This window comes from Gambusia affinis, linkage group LG07, assembly GCF_019740435.1.
Source record: "Gambusia affinis linkage group LG07, SWU_Gaff_1.0, whole genome shotgun sequence".
In the NCBI taxonomy this organism is placed as follows: Eukaryota; Metazoa; Chordata; class Actinopteri; order Cyprinodontiformes; family Poeciliidae; genus Gambusia; species Gambusia affinis.
Window position 1 is genome coordinate 30,538,436 of NC_057874.1, and position 22,345 is coordinate 30,560,780.

Below are 22,345 nucleotides of genomic sequence, written 5' to 3' on the forward strand. Positions count from 1 at the left end.
CAAAATAAATTTAAATAAAACCTTTAGCACAAAAGAAAATATTTTCTTCTGTAAAAATGAGGAAAGTTTCCAAAAAAAGGATTCAGTCGATACTTTTAGTGTCATTCTGCTGGGAGTTTAATTTAATAATGAACTGAACTCTGATTAATAATCAGTATGATAAATATCTACTGTGGGAAAAGCAACACCTTCCTAAAACAAATACTATTTTATTGATGTTTTTGGGTTTTAAACTACAGAGAAACAAAACTTTTGCCCAAAATTAGATTTTTTCCTGTGGAAATGAATGCAGACGAAGTGAATAAACAGACCTAAAATAATATTTTTGGTACTTTTGGCATCATTTCATTTTAACAATGGACCCGTCCTGTTAACTTCAGCAGGATTCTGGGAAGTTTCCTTCTTGGGAAAAATCCGTCCCAAAACGTCGATTCAGCAGAAATTTCAATAATTCCTAGAAAAAGTTCAAGGCTGGACTTTTGTTTTCAGTTCCGCTTCATCATATTTAGTCTAGAAATCTGGAGGTCCAGACGGATCAGAACCAGACAGACGACGGAGTCGGTTTAATCTGTTAATGTGCATAAAAATAACTTTATTTCCAATAATAAATCAGAACCTGCATGTAGAACCCAATGATTCATTGGGTTCTTCGCTCCACTGGTGTTTGACATTAAGCAGCAGAACTTTCTCTCCACGCCGACGGCCCAGACCTGGGAACGACCCACATTTTTATTTTTCCAACTCCAATCTCAGAGCTCCGCCCCCCGGCGCCGCCAGGCGTCGAGGTCGGCTCGCTCCTTCAGAACCTCCTGGACTCGCCCAGGGCGTTTGGGTTCAGTAACAAAAAACAGAAAAACAAAAGAAGGTCGGGTCCAGGTCTGCTGCCGTCAACGCGGCTCATCGCACAACATCCCCTGAATATCGAGATGAACCAACATTTCTCCTTCTGCACATAAAACATAAATATGAAAGCAAAATAAAATGTCTAAAAGATCAAAGAAATTCTTACAAAATAAATCGTTTCAAAACTAGGTCTCTGAAAATCAAACTAGTGTGTAGAAAACTTTGAGGATCACATGTACAACAGCTTAAAGGGCCAGACAGCCAAACCTGAAGGAAGGCAATAAAATTATTTGACAGTTAAATTAATACAAAAAAGGAAGTTGATCTAAAGCAGAAAACAAACCAGGAGGATTAGTACAAAAACTTTACATTTACAGTCCATCACATCAGCGTTGCCGTGGGAAACAAACTATTTGGCATTTAAATATTTGGTAGATATTTCCAAAGTACCGACTGTCAGAAACGTTTTACTGAAGGACTATTTACAGGCGGGTCCAGTCCGGTCCGGTCCGGTCCAGTCCAGGTCCAGTCCAGGTCCGGTCCGGTCCAGGTCCAGTCCAGGTCCAGTCCGGTCCAGTCCGGGTCCAGTCCAGGTCCGGTCCGGTCCGGCCGTCTCCGCCACAGAAACACCAGCTGCACTGAACAAATGAAGATTTCTGCTGGTGGCGTCTCAGGCGGACTGGAGGAAACGGTCGGTGTAGCTTATCCAGGAAAGTCGCGACGAAAGAAAACAGAACCAAAACCAGACAGAAAGGTTTTCCAGAGGAAACGGAGGATTTTCACCTTCCGCACATCGGATTTGTGAAGGGAAGGGGGATTGGAGACGCGAGTCGGGTTGTAACCCTGGAAACTCCTCAGAAAATTCATTTCTGCTAAACATTCGTCCCAAACTGGAGGCACGGCGGCGATCATTCCTAAACATCCTGAGGATTTTCACTCCTTCCCAGCAGCGGAGGCGCTCTGCGTTTTCCTGCCGGGACTCGGGCCGTTGGCGGCGCTCCGGATCGTCGGCGCTCCGGATCGGCGGGCAGGAAGGGAAACGGAGCCGAGGAATCAGAAGTCCGTTTTAATGAAACATCTTTTACAGAAGAGACGCAGGCCGGCCTCTGGGACTCCAGCAGATGAATTCAAATTATTAACATGATTGTGATCTAACAGCACAGCTAACGGCTACACGCCTTTTCAAAATAAAAGCAGTCTGAAAAACTTTTCCATCCAAAAAGAAGAAAAAAGAAAGGAGACAGAAACTGCAGACGGAGGAAGACGAGCGAATAAATAACATCTGTTAGTGTTTAGCAGGAAAAGTTCATTCTGTTGTTTTTCCCGGGAAACGCGGCGTACCGCAGCGGAAACCTCCAACCTGCCAGGAAACTCGGCCTCCGATTGGTCAGTGAGATTCGTACGCATCAGGAGGCGGAGTCAGTCAATTGGTCGAGGCCACGCCGCTGAAGAAACACCAGCTGATGAAGACGAGGCACTGCAGGGCCGCCGGTCGGCCCGTCGGGTTTTTACGGCTGAGGTGTGTGTTTGTGTGTGCGTGAGGTCAGGGAGGAGGAGGCGGGGCTGGGGGCGGGGCCTACGCGTAGATCTCTGTGGTGGGGGCCTTCTTGTAGATGGGCTTCTTCCCCAGGTCGTAGCTGCCTTCGTCCTTCTTCTTCATGCGGTAGATGAGGAGGAGGATGAGGAGCACGGCGAACATGAGGCAGACGGCGCAGCCGGCGATCACAGCTGCAGCAGACAAACAGAAACACGTTTTATTTCATTTAATCAAACGCTACGCTCCCTAAAATCCACTTTCCATAACGGTGTGCAAAGCGAGGTCCGTGGGCCGTTTGGGTGAAGAACGGCAAAAATTTGGCCAATAAAACAAAAACGAGACAGAAAACCGTAAATTCCTGGATTTTCCTTTCATTCTGCAACAGTTGGAATCATTTCTGATCCGGATCTTAAATGATTTAGTTTCCTGTTGACAAACAGTAAAAACACCAGTTTAACCTAAAATTATTTCAATGCTGAGTTTTGAATAAAATTATTGGGGAATAAAACAGTCGCAGTGTGAGGCTAGAAATCAGGACCGATGCATAAAACAGACTTCAAAATAAAAGCATGAACGTTCCAACCAGCTGACGATCAAACGCCGACAGATTTAGGATTTTACAAAACAGCAGAAGGAAAGAAGAAATTATCATCGGCTCAACATTCTGACAGTAGAAACGGGCCAAACCGAGCCGGCGGGTCGGTACCGACCTGCCAGGACCTCCGTCTTGTTGAAGATGCTGTCCCCTCTGGCCTGGGACATCAGAACGTTGGACGGGTTCTCCTCCTTGGCTCTGGGTTCGCCGCCCAGCCGAGGAAACTCGTTTCGGTTCTTCACCAGGTCCACCTCGTCGTCTGTTGGTCGCACCGGGTCCGGCAGGTCAGGGATCCGGTTGTCAAAGTCGGGCTGCAGGGGAAAACGACCGGGTCAGAATACCATCCAGAACCTCACAGAACCTGCTTTCAGAACCGTTCTCACCTTGGCTGAAGGTCTGGACCCGGTTTCTAAAGAGAACAAAAAGAAACAAACATATTTTAGATCCCAGCAGAACTTAAAGAACGTTTCCTTTTGAAGAACCGGAACCGACCTCCTTCTCCGGATCCGGACACGTCGTCTTGTTCATTGTAATAATCGTCGTCTTCATCGTCTGTGAAACCGAAGTCGGAGCCGTTCGAAGAGTCTCCCGATGCCTCCGGGTCGCCGCCGTCCGTCGACATGGCAACCGTCTGCGTGGTGCTCATGGGCATCCAGGTCTCCGTCTCCCTGACCTGCTGGGACACAACGGGCGGTTCAGGAAGGACTTGACTTCCAAAACTACAGATCACCAAGAACTGGACCGGACCGGACCGAAGAACCGGACCGGACCGGACCGAGAACCGGACCGGACTGAACCAAGAACCGGACCGGACCGAGAACCGGACCGGACTGAACCAAGAACCGGACCGGACCAAGAACCGGACCGGACTGAACCAAGAACCGGACCGGAGCGGACCAAGAACCAGACCGGACCGGACCAAGAACCGGACCGGACTGAACCGAGAACCGGACCGGACCGAGAACCGGACCGGACCGGACCGAGAACCGGACTGAACCGAGAACCGGACCGGACTGAGAACCAGACTGAACCGAGAACCGGACCGGACCGAGAACCGGACCGGACCGGACGACACTTTAATCACATTTCAGGATCCCACTGGCTGCAGACACACATCAACCTGATTAACACACAGACAGATAATCAGCTTTAAGGATGAAGGCGTGTGTGTGTGTGTGTGTGTGTGTGTGTGATCCCAGCGGATCAAAGCGGGAAACGGTTCTGCTCCCAGAGGAGAATGAAGATTTTCTTCCTCTCAGTGGGTTTTAAATGTGGAAACTGGGAATTCTGCGTTGGAAAACAGGAAGACAAGAGGTGCAGCCAAACATCCACAGGATTCCTTCTTCCAGACGTTTTCCTCTCAGAACAAAACCATTCCTGCTTTATCTTCTTCCTGGTTCTGACTTCACACGGACCGGCGCTGGTATCAACAGAACCAAACGGGTCTGCTGAATGGATAATTCCCGACTGCTGTGGTTTAGTAAGTCAGTTTGAACCAGTGCAGGGAACTGAAACAGGAATAAAACCTGGAGCTTTTATATATAGAAACGGGAATTTCTGGGAATAAAAGTCGACCACAAACTCCACATCCTCCCGGGCCGGGCCGGCAGCGCCGACGTCATGGTTCTGGTAATGGCTTCCATGTGCGTGGATGAACACGGCTCTGGAGCCGGGTCCCAGCGGAGCAGCCGTCTTCCTGTCGTGGTTCCTGCTCTCGGACTGGGAATGTTTTCTGGACGGTCCTGAAGAGCCGTCGGCTCAGAGACCCGTTTCGGTTCTGCCTCGGACGTGAAGCTGCGTTTCCTCATGCCTGCCGGGTTACGTTACAGGAATCCCGTTCCTCAGAGCCGCGCCGATCACAGCCGGAGTGAGTCACAGGTTTCCATGGCGACCGTTTCTCCTCTCTCTGCGGTTTCAGCAGGTTGAAGCTCCGCTCCGTTTAAAACAACAAACCTTCCCGCCTGGCGTACGTCAGCCGGATTTAACTGGAAACCTTTTGGGTTTGTGAGTAAATATTTATTCCGGCGCTGCAACCAGAACTAAAACCAGCAGAACTAAATAAAGAACAAAGCTTTGCTTGTTCCGCCTACTGGAAGAACGTGGAGCTGCTCCAGATCACTTCTGGATTTGGCTCCAGGAAAATGGAAAGAAAAGAAGAACATTTCAAACCATGCTTTTATTCATGCTCTTATTCTGAAGGGCAGCTGTGTTTTCTGTCCGGTCCGATTCATCAGTTAATGAAAACATTTAAGAATAAAAGTTTGACAAACTGTAAACAATCTACCTGCTGAGTTTTAAAAATGCATTTTTAGACCCAAATAAGAACTGAGGTCCGATTGGATCCGACCAGCAGAACCTCAGGCACCAGTTGATCAGTAACTGGTTAAACTGAAGACCTTTAATGGTTTCCTGTGTGGCTCCACTGGTCAGCCTGGGCTGAACTCAGACTGGAGCTCATGAGGTTCAGCCACACTTCCTGTTCCAGTGCATTAGGTTCTGGTCCAGTTAAAGTTCAACTGGTTCAACTGGTTGGAATCGTCACCATGTTAATGTTTACCATAACAGCTCCTGAACCTGCCGGCCCCTGACCTTTAACCCCCTGCAGTTATGAAACTCCAGTCGGAGCGGCAAACCCAGGATCATCCCAGTCGGACCCAGGGCGGGAAGACGGGATCCGTTACGCAAGAGGAGACCAGAACCGGGCCGAGTCCGTGACAAAAATAATCCCAGTGAGCCTCGGTGGCTCTGAGTCCACAGAACACGAAACCCAACAGAACCCACAAACAATAAGATCAGCAACTGTAATGGATGGCGCTATGAATACCGGGCTCCACCCGGTCCGGTCCGGTCCGGCTCAGGAGAGGAAACTGAAGCTGCGAGGAACGGCTAAGCAAACCCGGCTGTTGCCCTGGAAACGCCACCACAGCCAACATCAACAGGGAGATCGGAACCAAATGTGTCGGCGCTGCAGAACAGGAACACAAAGCCGGGCCGGCTGCGGTCCAAACATCATGGAGAACCGGAATAAACGACACCATGTGCCGCAGAGACACGATGTTTACTGACAGAACCATCAGCGGCCGTCCGCCTTCGGTTCCGACTGTAATGAGCAGCATGTGACCCACAGGAGGCTGTGGAGCCGAGCCAAACCAGAACCTTGCATCCAGATGGACCCGACCAACAGGAAGGGGGAACTAAGAAAGAATCCAGAGTTAAAATCTGTTATTTGTCACTCTGAACCCAGACAGTCATCATCATTCCGACCCGGATGAACTCCCACCATCCGGACCGTTTCTGCCGAACAGAACAGATCTTTGTTCGACTAAAGCTTCTTAATTACTGAGCTCACTTGGTCTCGCCGATCATGTGACTCAGAGTCCAAGACGTGAATCGCCAGAGATCCAAACATGGCGGAATGTTGGCGACTGAACCCTCATCAGGTCCAGGACCCTGATCAGGTCCAGGAAACCCTCATCAGGTCCAGGAAACCCTCATCAGGTCCAGAACCCTCATCAGGTCCAGAACCCTCATCAGGTCCAGAACCCTCATCAGGTCCAGAAGACCCTGATCAGGTCCAGGAGACCCTGATCAGGTCCAGAACCCTCATCAGGTCCAGAACCCTCATCAGGTCCAGAACCCTCATCAGGTCCAGGAAACCCTTATCAGGTCCAGAACCCTCATCAGGTCCAGAACCCTCATCAGGTCCAGAACCCTCATCAGGTCCAGAACCCTGATCAGGTCCAGGAGACCCTGATCAGGTCCAGGAGACCCTGATCAGGTCCAGAACCCTCATCAGGTCCAGAACCCTCATCAGGTCCAGGAGAGGAGCCGTAGAAACGGCAGGCGGCCGATTTCCCAACCCGGAGGCTCATGACCCCCAGAGTCCAGTCGGGCCTTTCAGGACGCGGTTCCAGTCTGGAGCAGAACATCGAGCCCGGTCTCCCTACAACTCCTTCTGGTACTTTTATCTTGCTTCTACTCAGATGGACTCTCAGGTGGTTTGGTCCAGAAGTAACTCCATCACCAGGTGTTGATGCAGTGAGTTTTCTCCCAGACTTCCTGTTTCATGGCGACAGACTCAATGGGAAGAGGAGGTTCTGGGCTTAATGGGTCTGATGGGGTTCTGATGAGGATCCTCCTGCGGGTGGTACGGATCTTATCGATGCAGCTTTTATTGGACTCTTCCTGCCAGCGATGAGACCGTCGGGCCACAGTAACCAGACGGTACCGGGTGGCTCCTGCAGCAATCCGTCCGTCACATCCGACGTTTCTCCTCCGGGCAGAACCGGATAAAGACACAGAAAGATGCAAGAAGATGCAGCTGCAGCACTAAAGGCCAGGAAGCATCAGGAAGCATCAAATCCTTTCAGTGTAAATCAAAAGTCCCAGGAGACAAGAAGAGCTTTGACTTCCAGAGGAACTCTAACTGGGCAGAGGTCCGGCCCAGTTGGAGGCAGAACCTCTGGTCCAGAGGAGATGGGTTCTGATTTCTGCTGCTGAGGGAAAATACAGAACATTTAGAACCAGAACATGAACGCCTGCTGCAGTCGGTTCTGGTTCTGATCAGAAGGAATCTGCAGCGTTTAGATTCTGATATCTGACCCTGAAACAAAAACAGAAATATCAGCCCTGGAGGCTCAGCTGGTCAGCTGCTGCTTTATGCTGACTGTAGCTGTGTGTGTGTGTGTGTGTGTGTGTGTGTGTGTGATCTGACGGAGGAATGTGCCTGGATGTGGGCCGGCTCGCCAGTCGAGGTCTCGGCTGCTCAGTCAGCCACCACATTCCTGTCTCGGCTCTGGAGGAGCCAAAGCAAACCGAGAACCGACGTCAGCCTGCAGAGTCCGGCAGGAAAACAGTCTCACAGAACTTTCCAGAACTTTCTGGAAAATTACACGCCGACACTCGGCTGACCACAGAAACAGGCCGAGTCCTGCAGTTAGAAACGGCAGAAACACTCGGATCAGCGTGAGGACTTTCACCAACCTGATTTGCTCTCATTTACAGAGGAAATTTCTCTGAGCGCCACGGCAACCGGCTCCGTTACGCAACAGCTGTGAAAACCAGCAGAACCCGAGTTAGTTTGCTCCCAGAGCCAAACAATAAAACGTCAAGCAGAACCACAGCCAGGCAAACAAACCCAAAACCAGCAGTAAAAAATGAGGTCAGAGTTCAGCTGAGCAGAAGTTGTCAGTGATTCTGGACGGTCAGTGATTCTGGACGGTCACTTCCAGAGGAGGACGACGATTTCTGTCAGTTCATTTAACGTCACACATTTCAAGATATAAAGGCGTTAGCTTAACAGGCGTTAGCTTAACAGGCGTTAGCTTAACAGGCGTTAGCTTAACAGGCGTTAGCTCATCAGCGGAGCTGTTCAAGGCTAAAATGGCGTCTCAGCACTAAACATGATTCAGACGCCAACGCCAGCGGAAACCGTCCCTACTTCTAGAGGATTTGCTAAAAAAATGCATTTGATGGTGGAATAAATTTAAAATAAGAAATGTCTTTGTGTGTTTGTCTCATATGTTATTCAATAATGGTTTTTGCTGATATAGTTTGATTCAATTGCGATAATCACTCTACAATTAACTTGATTAAAAACTTTAATCCAATCCAACCGCTACAGAAAATGTCTCTAGTGTCCAGAGTTCCCGGTTCTGTCCAGAGTTCCCGGTTCTGTCCAGAGTTCCCGGTTCTGTCCAGAGTTCCTGCAGGATTCATGGAAGTAGTTTAATTACAGTTCTTTCAAAGAAAGAAGAGGGTTGAAAGTGATACGGGGTTTAAAGCTAAATGCCCCCGTATGGCTGCCAGAGTATGCAGCGGTCAGACGGGGTGGAGGGAGGTCGGGTTCGGCGGCCCGCCAGAACAGCCAGGAAGGACAAAAAGCTCCTCTCTCCGTGCCAACATTCCTGGACCCAAAGGGATTTTATAGACCAGCGGACAGCAAAGCAGGAACCATTATTACATCCTAGTCATACTATTTATCACGCTCCCCTCCTTCCCTCCTTCCTTTCAACGCGGTGGTTTTCACGGCGCCCCGTCATGCAAAGGAGACAAAAAAGAAAAACTTCCTTTAAAAATCCTGCCTCATTCTCTTGCAAATGATCCAAGAGGCTAAATGCCAAACCAGCCACATTCCTACAAGATCCACCAGAAAGGAGCCAACAAGCTGAGGGTTGCTGGATTAACTCCGCTGATTAACAGCCTTTAATCTGCATTAATAGAGCCAATTAAAACCGATCTGAGATCAAACCGGAGCGTCACGCCTCAACGAGCCACAGGAAGTTTACTCTCCTTTACTCTCACATGTGACAATAACCTCTTTATTTAAAGGCAGGATAATTTTCCTCAGATCCTCGGGTGCTTTCCCGTCTCCCACCCCCATCCTGCGCAGGAAGGACCCGTTCCAACTTGTATCCCAACAGGAGCAGAAAACATTCAGGCTGACGAAGCCGGAAAGCTGGAACAGCCGGATGCGTTTGGCTCCTTCTCTCCAGACTCAACCGAAACAAAGAAAAGTTGGATCCTTCGATTCCACAAACTTCCTGTTTGGTTTCCAGTGGGTTAGAAATCCAACTTAATCCTCAAACACATTCCGATCATTCCCATGGCTCTGCCTGCATTCAGAGCGCGTTCTTTTGTCAGGTGAGGGAACATTGTTATCGATTAGCGAGGAACGCCGAAGCCACATACCAACGATGACCTCAGCAGGAGATGAAAAGGCGGCGAGTGAGAGGAAGGCGGAGGGAAGGCTTTTCAAAGAGCCGGGAAAACAGGGAAGAAAGACGGAGCGACGGGCCGAGGAGGAAAGAGCCTGGAGCTTCCAGAGCAGCAGAAACGGGATGAGGGAGAATGTTTGGGTGGGAAAGCTGTAGGTGTTTCCACACCAGGCCCAGCCTGTGAAAAGATCTCTATTGAGATCCCTCCAAGTGTGTAAAATCCCCCAGAGGGCCGGTCAAGACCACCAGAGGTCACATTCCAGCATGAAGGAAGAAAAAAGAGGAGGAGGTGAGGAATATCGCAGACTGTAAAAACGAGGTGGATCAGATCATCTTAGAAATTCCTGCCGGCTTTTGGATGATTGAAGACAGGAGGGTGAAAACCCACCAGGCTAAACCTGCCATTACTGCCATTTCCCTCCAGTGGCTCAGAGGAACTGGGAGGAGGAGAGGACTGTGGGTGGCCCCCAGCACCACTCCTCCACCTCCTCCCAGAATTATCACTCAGTGAAAACAGACAAAAAAACTATTAAAGTTTTATTTACTCAATCCAGGAAAATCAGCAGAACCAGCCGATCACATGACCAATCAGCTGTTCCTGCTCAGACAACAAGGTCACATGACTAAACTCAGGAACAAGAATATAACCCAAACCTCCAACGGCTGGTCAGAACCAAGACATGGCGGTTCTACTACGACCCAAAGGGACCAGAACCAGGAACTTTATAGAGGTTGAAGCAGGTTGCTGGAGAAACTGGTTGACCAATCAAAGAAATCCACTCCCGTCCAAAATACCCAGGATTTCCACCAGCCCGACGTCTTCACCAGGACGACTCACTGGGTCGATTAGTTCGGGTCAGATTGATGCCCTCAGGGTGCGTCTGACCCAATCTAGATTGAGCAATTTCTGTGTTCATGTGTCCACAGAGCCCACAGCATGACACATGAACATGGGCGATCGTCGACCACACTAGACTCACCCAGCATCGGTTTAATCTTGGAAATTTGAGTCTTTTCTTACAAATGTCTTCTCTTGCTGAAGGAAAATTCCTGTTTAAACATGAGCAGCAGTGAAATCAGCTGGTCTGAGCCAGAATCTGACCGACAAACTGTTGGTTAGTTAATCTTTACAAACTGAGCTGAGGAAATATTAACAAAATGTTGTTTATGACAGACAGCAGAACAGTGTGACATTTCTTTTTGCAGTTTTAAAATGCAGCCAAAGCTGAAAGAAAAGTCTGGATAGTTGTTGATTTAGCTTCTTTTTTTTTTTTTTTTTACGGGAAAACCTGTTTGGAGAAGAGAGGTTCTGGACTGAGGAGAGCTGCTGGATCAGCAAACATCATGGAAAAGCCCAAACCGACACCAAAAGGTCCAGAGAGGGAATCTGGTCCTTCCAAACCCGCAGCACACACATTCTTTCGGGATTAAGTCAACCTTTTGGATCTGGGAACACAGGAAGTCCCTGTTTAACTCTTCCCAAATGTTTGGAGGAGGAGGGAAAACTTGTTCTAACCTCCGGGTTGTTCAGGTTTCTCCTCAACATTTGTACTAAAACAGACATCTATCAAGTTAGATTAGGCTGGATCCTAGATGAAACGTTATCTGGGTACAACTGAGCAGTTGTGGTTCTGGTTCTGGTTCTGGAGCCGCCCCCCAACCCTTCCCGATCTGGGCCCCATCTGGGATAATAGGAGCAGGCTGTGGGAGTCCGAGCCTGAAACCCGCAGTTTTACAACAAACCAGATACAAACCAACCAAAGTCACAGCTGAACCCGTTAAACAAGCACAGAAAGCAGTGGGCTCGGTTCGGTTCGGCCTGGATGGACTCACCGACTCTGAGAGGACGGAGGCGGACAGCATCAACACGAGGCACAGGGGGGAAATCATGGCTGTCCTCTCACTTCGCAGCTTGTTCGGATCAGAAACAGGAGAAATTGCGCAGCGCGGATATTTAACACCTTCTACCGGCTCCGGGTTCGGACTGGTGAGTCTTCACTGCTCCTGGGTCCAACTTTAGTCCAGAAAAGGTTCCGTCTGCTCCGGTGTTGGTCGCTTTAACCGTCTGTTCTCTATTATATCTGCCTCCGCTGACCGCTGGAGATCTACTGGGGCTCACGCGCCGGCTCGTTCCTCCTCTATGCTTCACATTCAGTGACGTAGCCAATCAAAATTCGTGACGTTACGAAATTTTCCGTAATCCAACAAGTTGACTCCGCCCCTTAGCAGCAACAACAACAGATTTGCCTTAAATATCTGTACATGTACCACAGATTTTTATTCCGTGGTTTTGCGTTTATACTGAATCATGTAAAACAAACAGTGTTACCATGTGTATGAAAATCTACTTTATTTACCTGAAAACCAGACTGATAAAGTTTTAAATGTAGTTTCCACTGTTCATGGTGCAATGTTGTAATGATGTATGTGAAATAACACAGTATTTCTATTTTTACCTATTTAGAAATTGTCATAATAATAAAGTAACTAGTCCAGAATCTGTTGTTTGAGAACATGTAATGCCATAGAGCCACTCAGACAGTTTATGTTCCTTCAGCATTAAAACATCTTTTTTTTTTTTTTTTTTTTTTTTAAGTGGAGCTGCTTTCTTTCTCTGTATTCTTCTGTCTCAGTCAGTATCTGTTTTTATGACAGTTAATAAAAATACAAACCTTTAAAACAACCAACCCCACAGGTTATCTTATCTAACTCAGGGTGTTGGACCACTTTCTCTCTCCTCCAAACAGAAATAACTCTTTGAATGATAAGAGAGAGCAGGTTGAATTTCCCTGAGTAAATCAGTCATGAAGGCGCCATTAAAGGGTTTTCTGTCTGTTCCAGGAAAAGCTTTAAGCAACCGACAAGTTTTTTCTCTCTGCTGCTTCATGGAAACTCAGGGTGACGGCATCTTCTTCCTCCTTTCTACTCTTTCACTCTCTCACCACTAGAGAGCAATTTATTTCATTTTCCTGTCTGTATGCTTTTCTTTTCTGATGAGTGGTCTCTGTTTTCACGTTCATAAATCACATTAGTTACCTAAAAAACTGTTTCTCTATCAAGACCAAACTGGAACTTTGTTGTTCGGAGGTAAATAGATTTTTTTGAACAATTACTAAATCAAAGCAAAATGTAGACATTAATTATGTATAATCAATAAACGTGGAAATCAAACTTTCAGCATAGTTTTATTAAATGTTTTGGAAAATTTGTATTTTCCTCTGAGGCTGAGTTAACCCATTCAGTCAATTTATTTGAGGAACTGTATCACTGAGTGAAACACTTCACATAGTTTAATTACACAAAGATGCCTTTATTTGAATTGTGATGATTTTCTACATACTTTAAAATTTAAATAATACATCAAACCAATAAAGAAATTCTTTATAAAAATGTGGATTTAATGAAAGTACCTGCTTAAAGGTTATTTTCAAAAACTAATCTGATAAACCTGACTCATTGGGACGTGTATCCTAATGTGCAGTAAATATCTTCTTTTTCAAAGAAAATAAAAATTATTTGACAAAATCAGGCTTAAAACCTGCTGCTGTTTTATTTAATCTTTCCACATTAAAGCCAACATGTCAAACATCTTATCATATATTTTTCTCTCACATCCTTATTTATCAACCTATTCATCAGTTGCTGCTTTAGCATTTATTTTTTGTTCCATCTACTGTAATTAAATAATATTTTCACCATCCTAAATATATTTTTATATATTTGAACTAATCATAACAAATGGTTCATGCAGACTAATCATAGATATTTTCTGTATCTTTTGAAATACAGCAGAATGTTAATGTGTAAATTCTGCATGGCTTAGATTTGCTTATTTATAGAAACTTTTAGAGGTTTTTGGTATTTTATTTTTTCATGACTGAGTTTCTGCTGCTAAATGCCAATTAAACCCTAAAACTGGGTATGCAAATTGACACATGAAGAGGCTCGTCTGGAGGCTTTCTGTGTGGAGTTTCCACCTTTTCCTGAGTGGATGTTTCCTCCCACAGTCTGGAGGCGTAGGCCGACCGGCCCCCGGTGTGAGTCCGTCCTGGAACGGACCTGAACGATGCAGCACAGCTCAGGAAGTGAATGGAAGAAAGGAAAGCCTCACTCTCAGGGGACAGTCTGTAGTAATAACTGCTTGTCTTCAGAAAATGATTGGAATCAGTGTTTCTATTATTTGTGACAGCTGGGACACAAGGTGGGGATTTTCCTGTTTGCTCTTTCATTTCATCCATGATGAGAAGGAAACGAGTTCAGATAAGATGCTGAAGTGGGAAAAACCCAACGGTTGTACCTGCGCGAGCTGCGAGCTGTTTGCCTATGAAAACTCCTCCTGAGCAGATTAACATTAGCAGCATGAAGGGAAAGTGTCACAGAGCTGCTGGAAACCCCAAAACAGTTAAAGTGACTGTAGACGTACTGTTTGCTTTGGAGGGAGGGAAGTTTCATTCCCTGCCAAACCTGCTGGCCTTATCAGCTCCGATCAGGCTCTCAGACCTGCTGCGGATATTGCTTACATACGGCCTCGCTCACAGAAAGTGCTCCTTTTCCCCGTTCCAATGTTTCACTGTCAGAAAATAATGAAAGATTATCAGATATTAAAGGAAATACAAGATGTAAAAACAGAAAAGTGAGATTTTAGACTACTGAACAGAAATGAAGCAGGAAACGGCAACAGTATGTTGATGATTCAGCAGTTTGTCATTATTCTCTGGAATCTGTTTCTTTTCAGTCTCTAAGTTTTGATGCAATCTGGCCGTCGACCCAGAAAAGGTTTCCGTACTGGTGTCAAGAAACTTGATCTCATGTTGTTTTATCCTGGTTAAATAAAACTTTAATGGAAAAACCTGAGTGGACTGAGTGGGCTTATTGCTGTCAGTCACATTTCTGTATGCGCTGCTCTCAACCTTCCCGTAGTTAGCATGGTCACCAATCATGACAGACAAACAGTTTTAGCACATTGGCATCGCGTACTTGAGGATGATTGACAGCGCTAAGACCCTCCTCCTGGCTCTGATTGGTTGTTTTGCATTTCTTCAGATGGCAGCAGCTCAATGTTTTCATCTTTTCTCATTTACACTGTCAGAACATGGTGACAGTTTATGTGTAAAAAACATTTTTCGGTTAAAGTTACATACTGCAGTTTAACCGTTTGTAGATAAATAAGACTGTTTAGTCTCTTATTTATCATATCTAGTTGTAACTTTAGCATGAATCTGCATGTTTCATCTCTTTGCTGCGACCAAAATCCAACAGAATAAACCTGAAAAGAGCAAATCAGGAAAATCTCAAAGATAAATATGACTGACTGAACAGAAAAATCTTTATTGAACACCAGATCTCTTTCTCCAAAGACTTGATTTGAGATAATCTGATTGATTTGTTCAGTCTGACTGAAACACTTCATAATTATTTACATTTTTACACGACTTATTTTCCACCTGAAGCTGCTTTCAGCTCATCTTTAATCCAGATTTTAAATAATGTGGAGAAACTTTGTTTACATGTCAGAGACATTAATGGATGCAGTCAGAAGTGACAGAGTTTATGTCAATATCTGCTCATCTGCTTTTCTTCTACTGTAATATTTAAAGGGGATTTCTGCCCTAATATTTACATGAGTCTTAATCATCTGGTGTTTATTGTGGTTTTACATGCAGAGACAGGAAGAAAAAACTGATGTGAAAGAGAGAAAAGGTCTCCAGCATTGACATTTAAGATGACATTTTGGAAAAGTTTCATGATGTCAGAGAAAGCAGAAGTGAAAAACAAACCCAGAAGTTTCTCAGCAGAGTGTGGAGGAAGTCAGGGGCTGATGGCAGCATAAGGCATCAAAAAGCAGGAACTGGACCCACCGCAGCCATATGGGGCGTTACGCACACCGACAGCCTGAAGATGACTCTGAAATGAGAAATTATTTTAAAAATTAGGAACCAAATAAACAGTGGTTGGCTGATGGATGAGGAAGCATTTCAGCCTGAGGCGTGTCTGTTCATAACACCCATGTTTTATGAAAACTCCTGATAAAACCAGGACTCCTCTCTGCCTCCGGAAGCAGAAACCTTAATGAACCAAGATCAGGAGTAAAAATAATCAAACCTTTTGGTTTAAACTCAGTTTGACCAGAAACTCTTTAGAAGTTCTGAATCAGACAGTTTACATTTTAAATCAGTGAAATTCTACTTGACCAAACGTCAGAGTCCAGCAAACATTTAAGATGAAGAATAACAGATTTTGTGTTTTCTCAGTTCTTACAGTTCAGATACATTAATAACTATAAAACAAATAAGCTGAAAGTAAAACAAAACTGCAAAGCATCTTTTGTCCTGAGGCCGATGTGGACAGCAACATAAAACTGTTTATTCACAAAAGCTGTGAATTCTGTGTTTATATGTGTGTTATTACTAATATAATGTTGTAGATGAATCACCAGTTCAGGTGTGAGTCCCTCAGTACAAAGAAACATTTCACAGTTATGAGAAAGTTTTCTTATCCATCCTCTAATAGTTTCCCCGGAGAAAAGCAACCCCACAGGATGATGCTGCCACCGCCATGTGGTGCGAAGCAAAGATGGAAGAACCTGGGTTCCTCAGTAACTCAATGCCTGTAAGGTTTCATTCTGATTTCATTGAGAGTATTTTGAGCTTCTGTAACATCTGTTGGAAGAAACTCTGAAAAGGCCAGAATCCTGTCAAAATCAAAAACTGCATGTTTGAGAAAACCTTTAATCGCCATGGCAACCATTCAGCTGTGCAGATCGGCTGCATGGACCCAGCTCCACCTTCGAGGCGCAGCTCCTCCCCCACGCCGCACCTTCAGACTAGCCAGCAGCAATTAGCAAACATCTGCTGAGCTCATGATAGGAGCTGCTGCTCAGAGCAACACCAGTAAAAATGTCAAAGGGTTAATAGAGCAGCCATTTTGGATCGACTTCCTGGAGGCGGAGCTTCAGAGAGAACAGGAGCTTCTTAAAGAGACAGAGACCCAATTTTAAGGCATTACATCAGGAATTAGTATTTATTTAAGTCATATTTGATATATACAGCATTTTTTATAACAATGTAATGTAACACAGTCCTTTGACAGGAAACGTTACTAGATTATTAGATACAAAGTGACGGCATTAGGACCGCCTTGACAAGTCTGGAAAATGTCATCTCTCTGTCTATCTACGATGATGCTAAAAACTTACTGGGCTGCAGGAGGAGATTTCTTTATTCAAGTACAAATTAGTAGAATGAAATAAAAGACAACGTCTTTTATTTCTCCAGGTTTGGAGCTGCTTCCTGAATGATCAGATTCCAGCTCTGAAAACACGTCAGCTGTGAAAAAACACCTGAGAGACCAGTTGACCTCTGACCTTGTGCATGTAAACACACAGCCTGCAGCACATTCAGCAGAGAACGATATCTGACACCATGCAGAACTAAACTAACAGATCTGCTGAAATCCAACCTCAAAGCGTCTGAATTCACATCTACATGAAAAAGATGTTTAAAACCCAGAATGGGAGAAAAAACTGATTTATTAAACAACCTGACCTGGTTGTTTACTCTGGTTCTCCATTTATGTAATCTAAAGGTTTCTTTAACGCCCCCTGCTGTTCAGATCAACACCTGAACATTCATTGACTGAACTTCTGGGGATCATTTTCATCTTTCATCCCAGTTTATGACTGGTTATTTTTATTTTTAATAAAAATCTGATGCATTTTTGTGTTTTTCTCCAACAATTGAAAGAGTCGGAAGTTGATTTTTATATTAAATGTTCATGAATGATTCTGGAAAAAAAAAAAAAAAAGACTTTTTCAAAGGAAATGCTGCCATCTACTGGACAATGAGCGGAACAGACCTCAGCCGAAATATTAAGATGGAAGTAACATATCCAGAGATGAAAACATTCCCTGGTAAACTTCTCTTTAGGATTTACTTATTTAATACAGTCCACCGCTTTTTCTTTATTATTTTGTCATCAATATTTCAGCAGCATCTCCAACTGTGATTAAAACTCGTGGACTGAACCTCAAACCCTCCCGACATCAGCGATGAAGCAAACCCGTTTCCAAACCTGTGATGGAGGCAGAGCTGCAGATTTCATCAACATCCGCTGCTGCAGAGGAACTTCAGTTTATGAGTTTAAATAACGATGTTTGAATTTTGGCTTCAATGTTTGGTCACTTAGTTTAGTTTATCTGCTGAAAGCTGCAAACCTCTCAGGTTTCTGGTCTCTTCTGCCGTCATACCCAAAGTGACCAGCAGGTGGCAGGATTGTTTCACAAACTGTTTTCTGATGACGTCTCATCTCAAAACTTTAACTTTCTGAACCAGTCAGACGTAAATTTAGTTTCTTTTTCTTGTAACAAACTGAAATATTTCCATGAAGTTTTGGAGAATATTTACAATTCAGTCAAATTATGATACTGTTAATATTCTGGAACAAACTGCAAGCTTCTTGATTTTTTATTTTTCAGTTTTTATTTTGTGAAACACTTTGGTGTTGAAATGTGCCATACAAATAAACTTGATTGATTGATCTGAACAAGCAAGTGGCAACAGTGGAGAGGAACAACTGTGGAGCCAGAAGAGACTGAAGGTCGAAGTAAATTCACTTTTCTCAGTGAAATAAGAAAAAAAAACACCTTTAAATGATCAAACGATCACAGGAAGAGGAGAAACGCACCAGAACATCTGGGTTTGTCTTTGGTTCTCCACATGGTGGCGCTGTTCCTGCAGCTAATAATAAAAACCCAGAAAGACCCAGACGGTCCTGAAGGTCTGATCCCGGATCAGATCGGATCAGCCACGACTCTCTAAACGTTTGCAGCTTCGTTCATTCAGACGTGATGGCAACACCTTCAGCTTCCCTCACACTAACGAAAAGCAGCAGCAGAGAGTCAGAACTTTTCATTTTCACACCCTGCAGCTGCAGCGCTGCGGTTCTGTAGAAAACCTTTGATTCAAGTTGGGTTTTCAGGAATCCGAACCCAGAGGGGATAAAAACTGACATAAACAGAGTCAAAAGAAACAAAAATGACAAAAGAAATGTTTCCACCCTTCTGCCCGGGTTTCATCTGAAGTTTCAGAGGAAATGAAAACTGCATCTAGAAAACATGTCAGCCTGCCTTCTGGGACCAACTGGGCTGTTTCAGGGGGAAACGGGTCAGCTGGAACTGTGGAGGCAGTAAACTTCTACATTCATTCAATCACATCTGACAGAGACATTAATCAGCTCCCAAATCACAGCTTTCCAGCTGCAGGAACATTTTCAGCTGCATCTGGGCTCCTGTACAAACATTAATACATTAAATGGCAGGTTGTGACCAGTTTTCAGCATCAGGAAGTTACAGTTAACTGACTGGATACTGGGTTAGTTTAAGATCAGGTGCAGATTTTAGTGGACTTCTTTAAATGTTATTCTTTATTATTTTGAAGATTAACCAGATAAACTGCCATATTCTGCAGATCTTTAACCACAAATACATTAAATGATGCTTTCAGGATCACAGGCTGTTCATTTGGATTTATTTTCATTATTATTCTGAGTTCCTTGGTCTCTTTCTTTCTTCAGGTTGTACTTGTTTCTGTTTACTCAGTTAGTGATTCTACTTTATGATGTTTAATTATTTAAAGCGTCCAGTTATTCCTTGCTCCTGTAGTTTAATTATGTTTAGTTATTCTTTAATGTTCAGATCCTTTTCTCCAGCTCTCACTCGTCGCTGTTTGTCTGTTTTCGGTTTTTCTTCTCCTCTGGCTCCCTGGGATCTTTCTACATTTTTCTTCCTCTTTTTTTTATTGAATCTTTAACTTTTCCTACAGCCTGAGCTTCTCTGCATCTGGGTCCGCCATCAACATCCACCAAGAAAATAAACATTTTACTGCCTAAAATGAAATCACTGCAAAAACACAGAATCTTACTCAGTTGTTTTTGTCGGGTTTCTAGTGTGAATATTTTAGTACATCTGAAATAAGACAAAAGGAGTTTGTTTTAACGGATAACCTCTCAATACTGATGAAAAAGCAGTAGTTTTTTCACTTCTAAGACGGGAAAATGTTTTCTTATAAGTCAACTTTTGACCCAGCAACCTTTACTAGTTGAGTACATTTTGACCATGAATACTTTTACTCAAGTACTGCAGTTGAGTATTTTATCCACCACTGTTTATCTGTGGTTGGGATTCACAAACATGTTGGTTCAAGCAGCGTTTTAAAAGCAGCAGCCCTGAGGGGAACACAGCGCCTGGTGTTGCGCTCCAGTCATTAAGTGTGCCTGACGCATGGATGCGGACGCACGCGGTCCGTCCTGCGTAACCGAAGCCTGCGGCCTGCCAGAACAGATCCATCATCATTTACGTCCTGCTGAGCGCCATTTGTCTCCGCAGGGACCCCGGCACCACCCCGCCTCCCGGAGGTCAGCGCATAAGAGGGAGCTTAGAGGCTCCGAGCCGCCAATGAAAGGGCCGCCTTGAAAAGCGGAGCGAGAGGCCGCAGGAAATGAGCGTGAAATGGACGTCACGTCCTAATCAAAGCCGGAGAAGACGAATGAGAGGTGGCTGGAAATCACCTGAGCTGAAAGAGAGATGGATGGACGGACAGATGGAGCGGTGGGTGGAGGGATGGATAGATTTACAGACGGATGGATGGTGGGTGGAGGAATTAATAGCCGCTGCACAGCCTCCCCTCCTCCGCGCGTTTCATTAGCGGCGGCGGTTCTCACACAGTCTCCTCTCTGTTGGGCCGCGGCTCCATCTGAAGCTCCACAGTTAATACCTGCAGGTTTCCAGAATAATATTGTCTCTGGCAGAGAGTGCCAGAAAACGGAGCCGCGAGAAAATAAACAGCAGCAGCAGCAGCAGGGTTGGCATGCAGGTAACTGAGGGGCCGCGTACCGAGCGGGCCCCGGGGCCGGGGTCCACAGGTGAGGCCTGAAAACCATCAGCACGCGTCCAAACTGCTAGGTACCGACCCAGAAGCAAGAAAGATAACCACAACCGGGACATTTCATGCTAAAGGAGCCCGTTGCCATGACGACAAGCGGCACAAAGAGTTTCCACTGCCAGCAGAGAGGAGAACTTACAAGAACCTCCAGGTCCAGTTTCTCCAGAACCAATCAGAACCAAATCTACCGGGAGAGAAGGAGAGAGTGGGCGTGTCTCTGTGCTCCCTGGGCCCTGATTGGACAGAAACCAGGAAGTCCTCCAGTAGTGGAAGACTGAAGAAAGAGCTGCAACGGGAGTCCAGAAAACTAAACTGGGAAAACTGGAGGATGGATCAGAATGGTAACTGGGTTGGATGAAGTCCAGCTTCCTGTGACCCGGTTGGACTCTGACTGATGGTTCTGATGGACAGGCCGGCTGAGACACGCAGGTCCAAACAGGACCAGGTTGCAGATTCATTTACTCTTTATGCGAATTTCAAACGTATGAAAAATATAAAATTATTTATTTTATTTATTATCAGTTGATCCAATTTTTTAAAAAGTTAATTTCTTAGAACTAATCAAATTAAGTTTACCGAAGTAGATATAAGTTTATTAAGTTGTTGTAAATAAATTAAGTTTGACAAATTTAATTCGATTCCACAAAGAATGATTGTGATAGATGGAGATTCTTTATTTGAGAGTAAAGTTTTTGTTCTTGTGTTTCTGTAATCAAGACATTTATCCAGAAACTTTTACTGAAATTTGCTGCCCTAAAATCAGTTTTTAGCTCATTTATTAAGCTTAGTAATTTAAATATGATTTTAAAACAGCAAACGTTCAAAATCCTTTAAAAGTTTTGGTTCTATGATGACCAACATCTCTTTCCTGTTTGGTCTGTTTGTAGTTTTTATTTTCTTGGCCAAAAGGTTTCCAGATGTTACAAACGAGAGAAAAGCTCGTCTCACAACCCAACGTCCGTCGTTCTTCAGAGGAAAACGCTTCATCAGCTGGAGGGAACCTGAAGCAGCCCAACATCAGAGCAGCAAGCAGGCTAAAGGTTAAAGGTCAGGACACCAAACCAGCATGGCTGCAGGACCTGGGCGACTTTTTCACCCCAAGACAAAAAAACAACAATCTTATTCTATTTTCTCCGCAGCATGATACGACCTCTCCCATGTTCTACTGCAGCTGCTTGCTGTTTTCTTCATCACATCAGACAGTTGGATGTGATGAGCCGAGCTTCTCTTCTGCTCCTCATCCTCGACGTTTCTGTTTCCTCCCACGTTTCCCTGAGCCAGAGCTCTGCAGACGAAGGTGTGGTGATTTTCCTTCAGTTCTATTTGGTTTCCTCTGCAGTAATAAAAGGGTTGGTGATGATGAACACCTAGGAATCCCGGCTAAAGGTCAGTTCCAACGTCCACAACTGTCCCCCCATAAAGACAACAGGCGCTGACGTGAATGCGGTCGGCCTGATTGCACCTTTGTTCCTGCTTCTGTTTGAAGCCTTTCCTTTCCAGCGCCGCTCCGATCGAAGGTCACCACCAGAGCTTCACAGCTCAGTGGCCGTGTCCGGCCGGGTCACACTTTCCACGACGCTCCTGCCCTCTGCCTGGAGTCCAGTCCTCCGCCTCGTCCCGGACCGATAACCGGACTCCGTAAACGCCTTACTCAGGCTGCGACTCAAACCATGAGAATGTGTCGAAAGCAAGAAGGAAAAAACAATAAATTCAGCCA

At 45.2% G+C, this 22,345-nt stretch overlaps 1 protein-coding gene and 1 long non-coding RNA gene across 4 annotated transcripts; one reads left to right on the forward strand and one right to left on the reverse strand.

The window, feature by feature from the left end:
• Nucleotides 1-562: 562 nt before the first annotated feature.
• Nucleotides 563-11,818, reverse strand: sdc4 (syndecan 4). Of its 2 annotated transcripts, none has more exons than XM_044121124.1 (5): nucleotides 11,525-11,818; nucleotides 3,468-3,651; nucleotides 3,359-3,384; nucleotides 3,091-3,286; nucleotides 563-2,571 (listed from the first exon to the last, which is right to left on the reverse strand). In XM_044121124.1, exons 1-5 carry the CDS (start codon nucleotides 11,579-11,581, stop codon nucleotides 2,420-2,422), a joined length of 615 nt encoding a protein of 204 aa, XP_043977059.1. In that variant the 5' UTR covers nucleotides 11,582-11,818; the 3' UTR covers nucleotides 563-2,419. The 2 variants fall into 2 exon arrangements, with proteins under 2 accessions (XP_043977059.1, XP_043977060.1); XM_044121125.1 differs by having other exon boundaries at nucleotides 3,468-3,648; nucleotides 11,525-11,813.
• An 8,925-nt stretch (nucleotides 11,819-20,743) lies between these two features.
• On the forward strand, nucleotides 20,744-22,345 carry LOC122834015. Of its 2 annotated transcripts, XR_006371108.1 has the most exons (4): nucleotides 20,744-21,073; nucleotides 21,516-21,675; nucleotides 21,768-22,014; nucleotides 22,115-22,345. It is a non-coding gene; the product is annotated as an uncharacterized LOC122834015 (long non-coding RNA). The 2 variants fall into 2 exon arrangements; XR_006371109.1 differs by lacking the exon at nucleotides 22,115-22,345 and having other exon boundaries at nucleotides 21,768-22,044.

Bases quoted from the DNA above. Each gene is read 5' to 3' on its own strand.
- sdc4 (XM_044121124.1), bottom strand. From the start codon at position 11,581: ATGATTTCCCCCCTGTGCCTCGTGTTGATGCTGTCCGCCTCCGTCCTC. The intron at 3,652-11,524 runs GTGAGTCCATCC...GTTGTGTCCCAG, and splicing joins CCTCCGTCCTCTCAGAGTCG to CAGGTCAGGGAGACGGAGAC. The intron at 3,287-3,358 runs GTGAGAACGGTT...TTTCCCCTGCAG, and splicing joins GGTCCAGACCTTCAGCCAAG to CCCGACTTTGACAACCGGAT.